General features: G+C 38.4%; 1 protein-coding gene across 1 annotated transcript in view; it reads right to left on the bottom strand.

The window, feature by feature from the left end:
* Nucleotides 1-7,141, bottom strand: part of LOC145290906 (uncharacterized) — a 53,435-nt gene extending 46,294 nt beyond the window's left edge. The window contains exon 1 of the mRNA XM_080136524.1: nucleotides 6,950-7,141. Coding sequence (XP_079992650.1) covers nucleotides 6,950-7,026 — 77 coding nt within the window. The 5' untranslated portion in view covers nucleotides 7,027-7,141. The remainder of the gene's footprint in view (nucleotides 1-6,949) is intronic.
* Between the last annotated feature and the right edge of the window lie 5,308 nt (nucleotides 7,142-12,449).

The following is a 12,449-nucleotide window of genomic DNA, read 5'->3' as shown; positions in this document are numbered from 1 at the left end:
ATAACATTGTTTTAGCCCGTGTCGAAAATTTAATTCCGACTCGAGTTAGGCTGGATGCTCTGAGATGGGATCGGTAAAAAAGATTACGAAATGATTGTTATTTCGCGACCTCAATTCGGGAGTCAGTTTACGCCTAGATGATGACAGATGATGCGTCGACTCCATGGTGAGTTGTTGGACAAGCTCAGAAAGGAACCAATGAAAGTCGCACCCCGCAGAGCTCCCAGTCCGCAACATATATCATTATTACACCCACACTCAGTATGGCGCATGTATGTCGGCAACCAACTGGTAACAAATAAAATACTCATCGAGGCATTGCTAGCACCCCACCGTGTCACGTTACAAATAGGCGCAATGTAAGAAGCTCTAAGACAGACAGGGAACACCGCAGAACATGAACAATGTCAGTACCCCTCAGAACTCTATGGAAGGAAGTGGTGTGCACCAACGATCAACTAACCTACTAATCTCTCAATTGACCAAAGGCACGTTCAATATATATCCAAGGGCCAGCATCTCCCACAACTCCTCCCAGTATATATACGCTAATCACCTCTCACAAATGTAAAATGGCAGAGTCAAAGACACCTTACTGTAGAACCGTGGCTACCGAGAGTAAAGAAAGGCTGATACACATGACAGCGGAACATCACTTTCTGATTAACTTGTAGGTATAGACAGCTTCCGGTATTCAACCATGTGGTCACGCTAACAGGCAAAAAAATATGGCTACCAATGTGTTACCGATTGTCCATGTATGTTCTAAAGAGAAAGGACAATTCTCCATTTGGATAATAATTATTATAATTGCACATTGGGAGAATTTTAATCTAACAAAATATAGTAAGTGAACTAGTTTTTAAATCTTCGTGTCTTAGTGGAGGATGCCCTTTTCTCTTCCCTGCAAACTCTCTCTCACAGAAGAGACGTTGTGAGCCTGTCTGTTTTATCGTTATTTCCATGGGAAGTGTTTGTCTGAGCTCCAATTTCTGGCCCTCCCCCTTGCCAATCTTTCACAAAAAACACCCGTCTAGCTGAAACCACTGTCAATAATTTTCCCCATTCTTTATCTGTGCCTAAATCAAAACAGATTCCATGAACAAAGATTCTTTCTTAGAACTGCACGTCTGTGGAACTTTCGTCTGTCTGCCTGTTTCCCACCTGACTACAACTTGGATGTCTTCAAGTCCAACATAAACAAATTCCTGATAAACCGCCACCTTAAGTAAGACACTTTATCAAATCTCCATTACTAACATTATCCCCGAATGGCTTCCAGGCCTTGGTAAGTGGTGACTACCATGTATAAAAAAAAAAAAAAAAAAAAAAAATCCTTTAATTTCTATCAGAGAAAGTCGAATATTTCATTTTTTTTTATTGCAAAACAAACAATTTTTATATATTTTTCAGTTCGTTCTTTTAATAATAAAAACTTTTCACTGAGTATTTTCCAAATATAGTTAGCATTTTTCACGACATTTTTTTTTCTTTACGATCGCGAATTTTCAATATTTTAGCACCGGGCGTAATTTATTTCTTTGAAATATAGTTAAAACTTCAAATTTTTGGTTTTTATAACATTTTAACTGTAAATAATTTACATGACTGGTTTGTTTTACTATACACAGATTTGAAACAGTTGTCAAAAAAAAAATATATATATATATATATATATATATATATATATATATATATAATAAATAAAATATATCGATAAACATTGTATGATTTTCGAAGTGATTACACGTTTTAAAGTGAGTAAAACCACTAAAAACCTTTCCAGATAGGTAGAAGAGTAACTTATTTTGCTTTTGATAACATTTATTTGGTATATATTTGATTTTTGACCACTTTTCGAATTTATGTGTATAATAATACAAACCCCTAAAAACATATCCAGTTAAGTAGAAAAGTAACTTATCTTGCCTTTGATAACATTTGTTATATATGTTTTTTGATAACTTTTTTTGAATCTATGTGTACTAGTAATACAAACCCAAAATTTAATTTAACTTGGAAATAATATTTAAAATACATGTGCATACACTGCACAAGCACCCTAATTATTATCATAACAATAATAGTAATAATAAAAAACTGGTGTAGATGACATCAACTGGCGCCACACCAACTAGTTGTGAAGGGTCAGGGAGAATGGAAAGACCGAGGTGGGAGAGTATTAACCAAATCTCCACTTAAAGTGTGCAGTTCAAATCTGGTACCTTGGGGAGACATTTTGTCACTCAAATCTCAGGAAACACCAATGGCCGATGTCAACGAGAAATCAGTGACAACGGCTGTTGCGATAACATGCACAAGTGATCAAGAGGTGGAGAATACTGAAAATCTGGAGAGACTTGTCACTTGGTCTCCAGGGAACACCACAGGTTACTGCCAGTGAGCGATCACTGATGATGGCCTGTGAAACAACTAATACGGCGTATTAGTTGTCTCACAGGCCATTCACAGGAAAAACATGGGAAAAATATGGACATAGAACAGAAACCCAAACTTTAAATATAATTTCTGTATTTAAAGTAATAGTTATTTAAATATTTCAACATATAATCTTGTGGGCAAAATCCAGCTTCCCAATAAGAGGCACTCTGGATAGGAACAAAAATAACCTCAGTTATGAAAGATTTCTCCACCGACTGAGGACAGAAAAAGTAAAGTGTACCTACTTACAATGCCTCCCCACGGGACAGAGTTAGACACCAGGGTCGTTTTTTTAACGTGGAGAAAAGGTACAAAAAATAAAAATTGTCTCAGTCGTGAAGGATTTCTCCTCCACTGAAAGAAAACGAGAAATGGAAGTGCCGCATCTGAAGAACAGATACTACACTTTGATCTTGGCCAAAAGTGTAGCATCAAAACAGATACTACATAGTCATCTTGTTCCGAAGGCCAAAAAACGTGCTTAATGTTTCTTTGTTCCCTAAATTCATAATTCAGTTTTATCAGTATTAAATTGTATATTGCTTTAAAATTATGTAATTTTACATGGATAATATTTATATTTTACATTGAATAAAGTTCAGTTTCAGTATTAATCGAACTGTGTTCTTTTTTCTTTTTAAAAATGTTTTATTGCTCTTTTTTAAATGGCCCTCATATAGTACTGACAGTCTGACAAATTTTACCTACATTGTCTGCAGACATTTTTCAGTAAACAGGCCTCCTCCTTACTCTCGGTGACCGTGGTAGAACCGACTCTCGGATATTCCCCCCACCCAACTCGCTCTTGGCATTGGTGCTTCACTTTTTCAACACTCAGTAACATACATGCACAACTTGTGCATTGCACAAGTACCGGGTTTGTATTACTATACACAGATTCGAAAAAGTTGTCAAAAAAACAAATATATAACAAATAAATGTTATTAAAGGTAAGATAAGTTAGTTACTTTTCTACCTAACTGGATATTATTTTTCGTGTTTTTATTCAATGTAACATGTTTATTCAGCTCGAAAAAACATACAGTGTTTACCGATGGATTGGAAAATTCAAGATGGCGCCTCACTCCCTCTTTAACATTGTAAGTTTGGAAAAAGGTGTTATAAATAAAAAACTAGACAAAATACTATTAAAAAACCCGCCGAATATGTCAACCTATGTCACGGTAACATATTGAGCGAGTTTTTAACAGTATTTTATCCAGTTTTTTTATTTATAACACCTTTTCCCAAACTTACCGTGTTAAAGAGAGACTCGGGCGCTATTTTGAATTTTCCAATACATCGGTAAACACTGCATGTTTTTCGAGCTGAGTAAACATGTTACATTGAATAAAAACACAAAAAATATATCCAGTTTGGTAGAAAAGTAACTTATCTTGCCTTTGATAACATTTATTTGTTATATATTTGTTTATTGACCACTTTTTCGAATCTATGTGTACAGTAATACAAACCCCAAATATATAACAAATAAATGTTATCAAAGGTAAGATAAGTTACTTAAAGCAAGATAAGTTACTTTTTAACTTAACTGGATACGTTTCTAGTGTTTTTATTTAATGTAACATGTTTATTCAGCTCGAAAAACATGCATTGTTTACCGATGTATTGGAAAATTTAAAATAGCGCCCGCCCGACTCTCTTGAACACGGTAAGTTTGGAAAAATGAGTTAAAAATAAGAAACTATCCAAAATACTGTTAGAAACCCATCGAATATGTCAGCCGATGTCACGGTAACATATTGAGCGAGTTTTTAGCAGTATTTTGTACAGTTTATTTTTATTTTTAACTCATTTTTTGCAAACTTACCGTGTTCAAGAGAGAGTCGGGCGCGGGCGCCATTTTAAATTTTCCAATACATCGATAAACACTGTTTTTCGAGCTGAATAAAGATGTACATTGAATAAAAACATTAAAAATGTATCCAGTTAGGTAGAAAACTTATCTTGCCTTTGATAACATTTACTTGTTATATATTTGTTTTTTGACAACTTTTTCGAATCTATGTGTACACTGTACAGTAATACAAACCCTTGTTTTTTAATTTGTTAGGTAGTACTCATCATGCACTGCAGAGAGTGCCGTACTGCCGTGCTGAAATAATAACGTTATTATTTTAAAAGCCATTCTTAACATAGGGAGGGGAGGGTGTTTTGTACCTATTCTGTACTTTAACCTTACAATTGAACATATAAAACTTTAATTAAACGTGGAATGACGATTTAAAAAAAAATAGCGCGGCGGATCAGTGATTAGTACCTGTTAGTTAAAACTCCCTCTCCACATGTTAAGAATGTGTTTCAATAGCCGTATTACTTTCAGCACGGTCCGTAAATTATAGAAGCACCAAAATATTAATCGGTGCTTATAGATTTGTTACTGTGCCATTTTCAAGTTAAATTCAAGCTTTACGATATTTTTTTATTAAATTGTTAAGTGAGAGTACAGTTACAAAACCCTCTATGGGTTCAGAATGGCCTTCTAAATAATACGTTTATTACGGTAACAAGTGGAAGTAGAGATTAATTTTGAAAAATAAAAATCTCAAAATTATCCGTTAAATAATGTCGTACTTTTCCTTAACTACACCCAAATATTGGTACTTGTGCATTTAACGAACCAGACGTAACTCAGCATTTGCTCGACTTTGTCCGACGCATGACGTCAACAGCCGGATATAACCGAGCGTTGCCGATTAAGCAGACGAGAATTTCGCTATCAATTGGAAGAGTGTCACAACTCAAGAAACGCTTATTTGAAGAGAGTTAAAAAAATTGTTTTAAAAAGATAACTGACGAAATAATAATGAATATTACAAACCTTGCTGACCAGCTCCAGACCACAGAGGCTGCAGTTCTGCACTAAACTTTTGCCAGCAACGGAAATTGTTGGCAGAAGAGAAGAGGTGTTTACATTTTGGCCAGGATTGTGTACTTGCAAAGAGAACAAGCCTTTCCGACGGTTACGGTTGGAGGTGTAGAAGTGTAACATGTCGTCGATGGACCTCCATTAGGATTGGGACCTTCTCAAAATCCCGACTAACCATCGCATGTATAATAAAAAATAATATACTTATGGGCGTTCGAGATGGCATCTACAAAAAATCTCCATCGCGAATGTGGGTTACGTTCTCGCCACACAATTGTGGATTGGAAAATTTTCCTCCGTGATATATGCAGGGACTATTTTCTTAGGAATCCCCGGCAGATTGGAGGCCCAGGCCATAACGGTAGAAATCGACGAGTCCGTTTTTAACCGCAGAAAACACAACGTCGGCAAACTTCTGACACCGGTGGCAGTGGTCTGGGTCTTCGGTGGATACGACCTCGCCGAAAAGGAGGGTTTCTTGGTCAATGTACCAAATAGGAACGCCGAACCCCTCCTTCCATTAATAAATAAAAAAAAAAAAAAAAAATCCTTGTTTCTGGCGAAAAAAAAATGTACAAATAATCCTTGTTTCTGCCCCCTCCAATGCTTTTTATTGCCCTTTTTTAGGCTTTTCCATTTATTTGACATAAAGAGTTGCAAAAAAAAAAAAAAAAAAAAAAAAAATTAACTTTTACGTGTTTAAGACACAGACAATGTTTTTTACGTTAAAAATTGAAAAACCAAAAAACAGTTCAGACAAAAAAAAGTTTCCTATTATTTAACAAAAAACAACTTGTTTTATATGTATTTATTTTGAAAACAGAAAACAATTTCAAACAATAATAAAACATAAATGAACGGTAGGTTTTTGCTTTTTACTTATTTAATTTTTTTATGTTTCTACATTTTACAATTTCATTTTGTTGTAGAGTTGTTTTTATTTTATCGTCAACGCTCGGTTTTATCCGGCTGTTGACGTCATGCGCCGGACAAAGCCGAGCAAATGCTGAGTTACGTCTGGTTCGTTAAATGCACAAGTACCCAAATATTTTTTTTAATCCAATCATCGAAAATTTATTTTATACAGAAAAAAAATTTGGTAAAACTATACAAACACCGTGACAGCGAATTAACCCTAACACTAACCCTAACCCCAACCCTAAACCTAACCCTAACCCTAAACCCTAACCCTAATCCTAACCCTAACGCTGTCACGGTGTTTGTATAATAATACCAAAATTTTTTTTTAAATAGGTGTCTCCATTACGAACTTCCAAAAAAAAAAAAAAAAAAAAAAAAAAAGAGCGGTAAAACCAGTAATTTTAACCATGATTAAAACTTAAGAAAACTCATACAAAATATATATTTTATTATTATATAAATTAATGAATAAATAGTAAACAAACAAAACTTTAAAAACTTTATTATTAAAACATGAAAAGTGTTCCAAAATGTTTCTCCATAAAATAAATATGTGCGAAAATATAGAAAAAGTCTTGTCAAAATATTTGCCTGGGGACCGGCTTAAAAACTAAACCACTTAGAAATACGTTTTTATTTTTTTGTTGTTGTTATTGCTTTGCCTCGACAGAATTTTTACAAAATATATTTACTTACCTTATTAATTTCAAAATGAAAATAACAAGAAAGCTAAATAATGTGCCTGTTAAACAGGCGATGAGCAATTGAAGCATATTTAATTCTGCTGCATTGAAAAGAAATGAACAACACGTGCAGTTAGAATGAAAAAAAAAGCGAGCGGTTTAAACAGGAAGTTGATAACCGGAAGACGCTTGTCGAACGCAAATACGTCACAAAGAATAGGCAGGCAAACGAAAAGAACGTGTGTTTTTGACTAATTTCACAACTGTATTTTCTTTAAAGTAATTTATGTTGCCAATATTTACGTTTAGCTTAATAAGTTACTAGCAGATGATAAAATTAAACTTAGTTCCCGGAGTTATTAATATTAATTGATAATTAAGCTGTTAAAAATATAAACACTTTTTTAGTTTATGTTGACTAAATTGTTGCTGAGAGGAGCAAGGAGCAACCGGTTATTAAACCAGTTGACCTGCAACTAAATTATTAGATACAGAAGCAAAAAGAAAACAGCAAAGCCAAATTAAGAATGACAAAAAGCTGAAATCAGTTTAAAGACAACAAATCGCCTTTCATTTACAAATAGGAAATAAGTAAAAAAATTGTCAAATTTGAAAAATCTGTGTGGGCCGTAAACCAGAAATGGGAAGCTGCTGAGGGCTGTAGATGGTGCTGGAAGTGTGTAGGAAGGTGTGGCAGATGCTTGAGGAATGTAGGGAGCTGCTGCAGAAATTGGAAGGCTGCAGGAAGCACCAAGGGCTGGAAGGTTGCAGGAGGGTGCGGCTGGTGCTGGAAGGCTTGTCGCGGGGGCAAGAAAAACCTATTGTAGGGGAATAAATAAGAGCATCGGATTACCGGTGTAGGGTAAGGAGTGAGGTCCCTTGAAAAAGGGAGGAGAGTCCGTACACATGAGGCACGGACGCAAAAAGTTCTTCTCCTAAAAGACAATGTTGGACAGGCAGAGTACAACTCTAGAATACAGTCCTCACTCCTCCCGTAAACCCCACTATTGAAGTGAGTAATCTTTTTACCTTAATGTTCTGAATTGCAGTGTTGTCATGTTTTCATGTTTGTTAATAAATTCTTGTCGTTTATACTTGTTGTACGTTTAGTAATTATTAAAGCTGGTCGGTAGTTTTGGGAGTTGGAAGAACCTAAACCCGTACCAACAGTGGTGACCCCAACTAGCAACATAGAATACGCAAAGCAACGTTTTTTTATGTTTTAATAACAAAAGGAAAATGTGTAAAATTAAAGTTTATTTTTAAATAAAAATAATCCATAACATGAATCCCGGCGTCAGAGTAGTTAAAAATAAATAAACAAAACATTTACGTACGTAAGTTAAAAATTAAAAAAATAAAAAAAATAATGACTAGTTACGTTTTTGTGCCGAGATTTATTTTATACAAGTATCGTTACCCTTTCAGCGGGATATTCACATTTTTCTCGCACAACAAATATGGCCGACCGCGTCTTCTTCAATTTGCACGCGGCGCCAGTCTCGTGATTGGCTGATGTGAACAATACGTCACACTTCGTCTTCCTCTTGCTCTGTCCCTACTATTACTACTATATGGTGTCATCTAGCTAACTGTCGCTATAAATAAATAAATAAGATAAAAATAAATAATAATAATAAAAATCATAAATAAATGTGAAATGGCGTCGCCCACATTCAGTCTGATTCCAACGGATGTACGGAATGACCCTGCTTTGTTTTTCGCACAGCTAGATTTATATTTTCGGCAGAAAACGTTATCAGGACAGACTGAAAAGTTTTGCCATGTGGCGACTATATTACCTCAGGATGTTATTGTCGAGGTGAGAGACCTAATTATATCTCCTCCCATGGAGAAACCATATGACACCCTACGAGAAAGAGTGACAACTGCTGTGTCAGTTTCAGCACACAGGCGAATCTCACAATTATTAGAACAGGAAACGATGGGGGATAGCACGCCGTCACAGTTTCTAAAGCGCCTGCAGAAGTTGGCTGAAGGGACAATGGACAATAATATTGTCAAACACATCTTCCTACAGCGCATACCAACCGAGTATAAGGTGGTAATAGCTGCACAAGATGAATCTATGCCAGTGGAACGAGTGGCTGAGATAGCCGACCATATTGCCGATATAATGTCGACACGGTCGGCAACGGTGGCTGGCGTTCAGAAATCGGAGAAAGACGAACTACTCTCCAAACTAATGGAGGGACAGACCAGATTGGAAGCTCGCATGAACAAAATGGCGGAGGACATCGCGAGACTTACCCTCGAGAATAAGCAAAGGTGGGGGGGGGGGTGCACGCAGCCACTCCAGAAAACGGAGGCAGGATAGGACCATTTGCTGGAAGCACAAGAGATTTGGGGAGAAGGCAAATTCCTGTATCCCACCGTGTAGTTACAAGAGTTCGGGAAAAGCTTAATCCGACAGAAGAATGCGGCATCAACTGTCGGTGCATCTCGTTCAGGCCGCCTATTGTATGTGGTGGACAAAAACTCAGGTACGTCCTTTTTGGTGGACAGCGGGGCACAGGTGTCTCTCATTTCTGCGACTGCAGCCGACAAGAAATCCCCTCCTTGTAAATTCACACTACGAGCTGTGAATGGCTCGTTAATACACACATATGGGGAGAAGTGTATGGACCTTAATTTAGGCCTGCATAGAACATTTACCCACATTTTTATAGTGGCGGATGTAGACAGTGCTATTTTAGGTACCGATTTTTTACAGGCGTTCGGTTTGGTGGTGGATATAACAGGCCAGTGTCTGAAAGATCCAGAAACGTATCTCACAGTGTGTGGGGTAGTTAGGACTGGTACTCCATTGTGTCCAGCAGTGACACATGCAAACCAGGATATCGATTTTCTGAGTCTCTTGAAAGAATACTCTTCAATTTCAGTGCCTTCTTCCCATAGGGACGTTTTGCCACACTCCACCACACACTATATCGAAACAAATGGTCCGCCCGTTCATAGCAAAGCTAGGCGCTTAGCACCAGAAAAGGAAACAGCGGCCAAGGCTGAATTTCAGCAAATGATGAAGTTAGGCATAGTTCGCCCTTCAAAGAGCGAATGGGCTTCACCTCTTCATCTTGTCAACAAAGGTGTTAACACATGGCGGGCATGTGGGGACTACAGAGCACTGAATGCAGTCACTAAACCAGATAGATACCCAGTACCACATGTCCAGGACATGACAGCAGTGGCTCAAAATAACCGTTTTTTTACAAAATTGGATTTAATTTGAGCATATCACCAAATACCGGTGGAGCCCAAACACATACCTAAAACGGCTATCATCACCCCATTCGGGATGTTCGAGTTCATGCGAGTTCCTTTTGGGTTGCGGAATGCAGCACAAACATTCCAACGGTTCATAGACCAGGTGTTGTCAGATTTGCCATTCGTCTGTGCATATATTGACGATGTACTTATTGCTAGCCAAACTAGAAAGGAACACATCGGTCATGTGCGACAGGTCTTCGAACATTTGAAGCAATATGGGATAGTCCTAAACCCATTAAAATGTGCTTTTGGTCAATCCGAAGTAATTTTTTTAGGACACCATATTTCAGAGGGGGGAATATCCCCATCACCAGAGATGGTCAAGTCCATTCAAAATTTCCCTATCCCTGCCACAATGAGGCAGCTGCGTCAATTCTTGGGGCTGATAAACTTTTATCGTAGGTTCTTACCTCACTGTGCACAAGTACTTTTACCATTGACAAGTTTGTTGACAAATGTGAGGAAGTGTGACATTGTATTTTCAGAGCACGCGGTAGAAGCATTCAACAAGATCAAGGCTATGTTGCAGGAGACTGCAAAATTGTCTCACATCCAACCCAACCAGGAGCTGTGCCTAGCAGTGGATGCATCCGCAATTGGAATTGGAGCGGTCCTACAACAAAAATGTGATGCGGACTGGAAACCCATTTCCTTTTTCTCAAAAAAATTAACAGAGACTGAGAAACGCTATAGTACATTTTCCAGAGAGCTGTTAGCTGCATTCTCCGCGATACGCCATTTCCGGCAGCTCTTGGAAGGTCAGCAGTTCCATATCCTCACGGACCACAAACCCCTGTTAGGCGCTTTACAGTCTTCCTCGGACAAATATTCTCCCAGAGAGATTCGCCAGATGGATTATATCCTTCAATTGACATCGGATATCCGGCACATCAAGGGAGCAGACAACATCCCAGCAGACACCTTATCGCGGGGAATTAATTCCTTCCTGTTGCAGCCGGCAATTGACGTCGATACCTTGTCTAAAGAACAACAGAAGGATGAACATTTACAAAATCTCCTGCAGAATAATCCAACTTCATTGAACCTAGTGACAATTACCAACCCTACCAGCCACACAAAAGTTGTGTGTGACACAAGCACAAACAAACTGCGACCATATGTTCCAGCATTGCTACGCAAAGACATATTTAAGGCAGTACACGGTCTATCGCATCCAGGGGCCAATGCCTCTGTAAGGCTACTAACAGACCGATATGTCTGGCCGCGAATAAAAGCTGATACAAGAGCGTGGGTGAAAACGTGTGTGGAATGTCAAAAAGCCAAGGTCGGTCGTCACACGCGGGCTCCTCTAGGCACGTTTCCAGTTCCAGATGAGAAATTTCAGCACATTCATATCGACATCACCGGACCATTTCCGACATGTGAAGGTCAGTGCTATCTGCTGACATGTATCGACAGATTCTCACGATGGTTTGAAGCTCTACCGATGCCAGACATGACGGCATACACAACTGCCAGGACATTCCTTGCTGGCTGGGTGGCCAGATTCGGTGTACCACAAAATGTTACATCAGATAGAGGTCGACAGTTTGAGTCAGACCTTTTTCATAAACTTGCAAAACTTTTGGGCACCAAGAGTATACACACCACGGCTTATCACCCCCAGGCAAACGGCATGGTCGAGCGACTACATCGCAGTCTGAAAGCCTCCTTACGGGTACAGCTTACGGACAATACAAGGTGGTTAGAACATCTGCCACTAATATTGTTGGGACTGCGGACAACGGTGAAAAGAGATATGGAGTGCTCAGCAGCGGAGGCTCTATATGGAACCACATTGCGGTTGCCAGCACAATATTTTTTTGAAGCACCAAAAAAAGTTATGGACATGACAGCGTTTGTCGACCGGCTAACAACAAAAATGGCCAAGATGGCATATTCTCCCTCAGGCTCGAATAGGAACATGGTCCCATATGTACCTAAGGGTTTAGAGACTTGCACGCACGTCTTTATCCGTGATACGGAAAGGAGGTATTCCCTGCAACCGCCGTATTGTGGCCCCTTTAAGGTTGTGGAGAGACAAAATAAGTTTTTCAAGGTGCTTATCAAGAATGAGGAACAAAACATTTCGGTAGAGAGGTTAAAACCCGCAGCACTGGAAGAGACATATCTGAAAGTATCACCCCCAAACGCCATGCCGGTAGATATGACGCTTCAGAAAGTAGAAAAGAAAAAGACACGGTCAGGTAGACATGTCAGATGGC

Source organism: Euprymna scolopes, chromosome 2, assembly GCF_053919585.1.
Source record: "Euprymna scolopes isolate OS-2025 chromosome 2, ASM5391958v1, whole genome shotgun sequence".
Classification (NCBI taxonomy): domain Eukaryota; kingdom Metazoa; phylum Mollusca; class Cephalopoda; order Sepiida; family Sepiolidae; genus Euprymna; species Euprymna scolopes.
The sequence above is the reverse complement of the archived record's forward strand: the minus strand, read 5'-3'. Positions and strand labels throughout refer to the sequence as shown.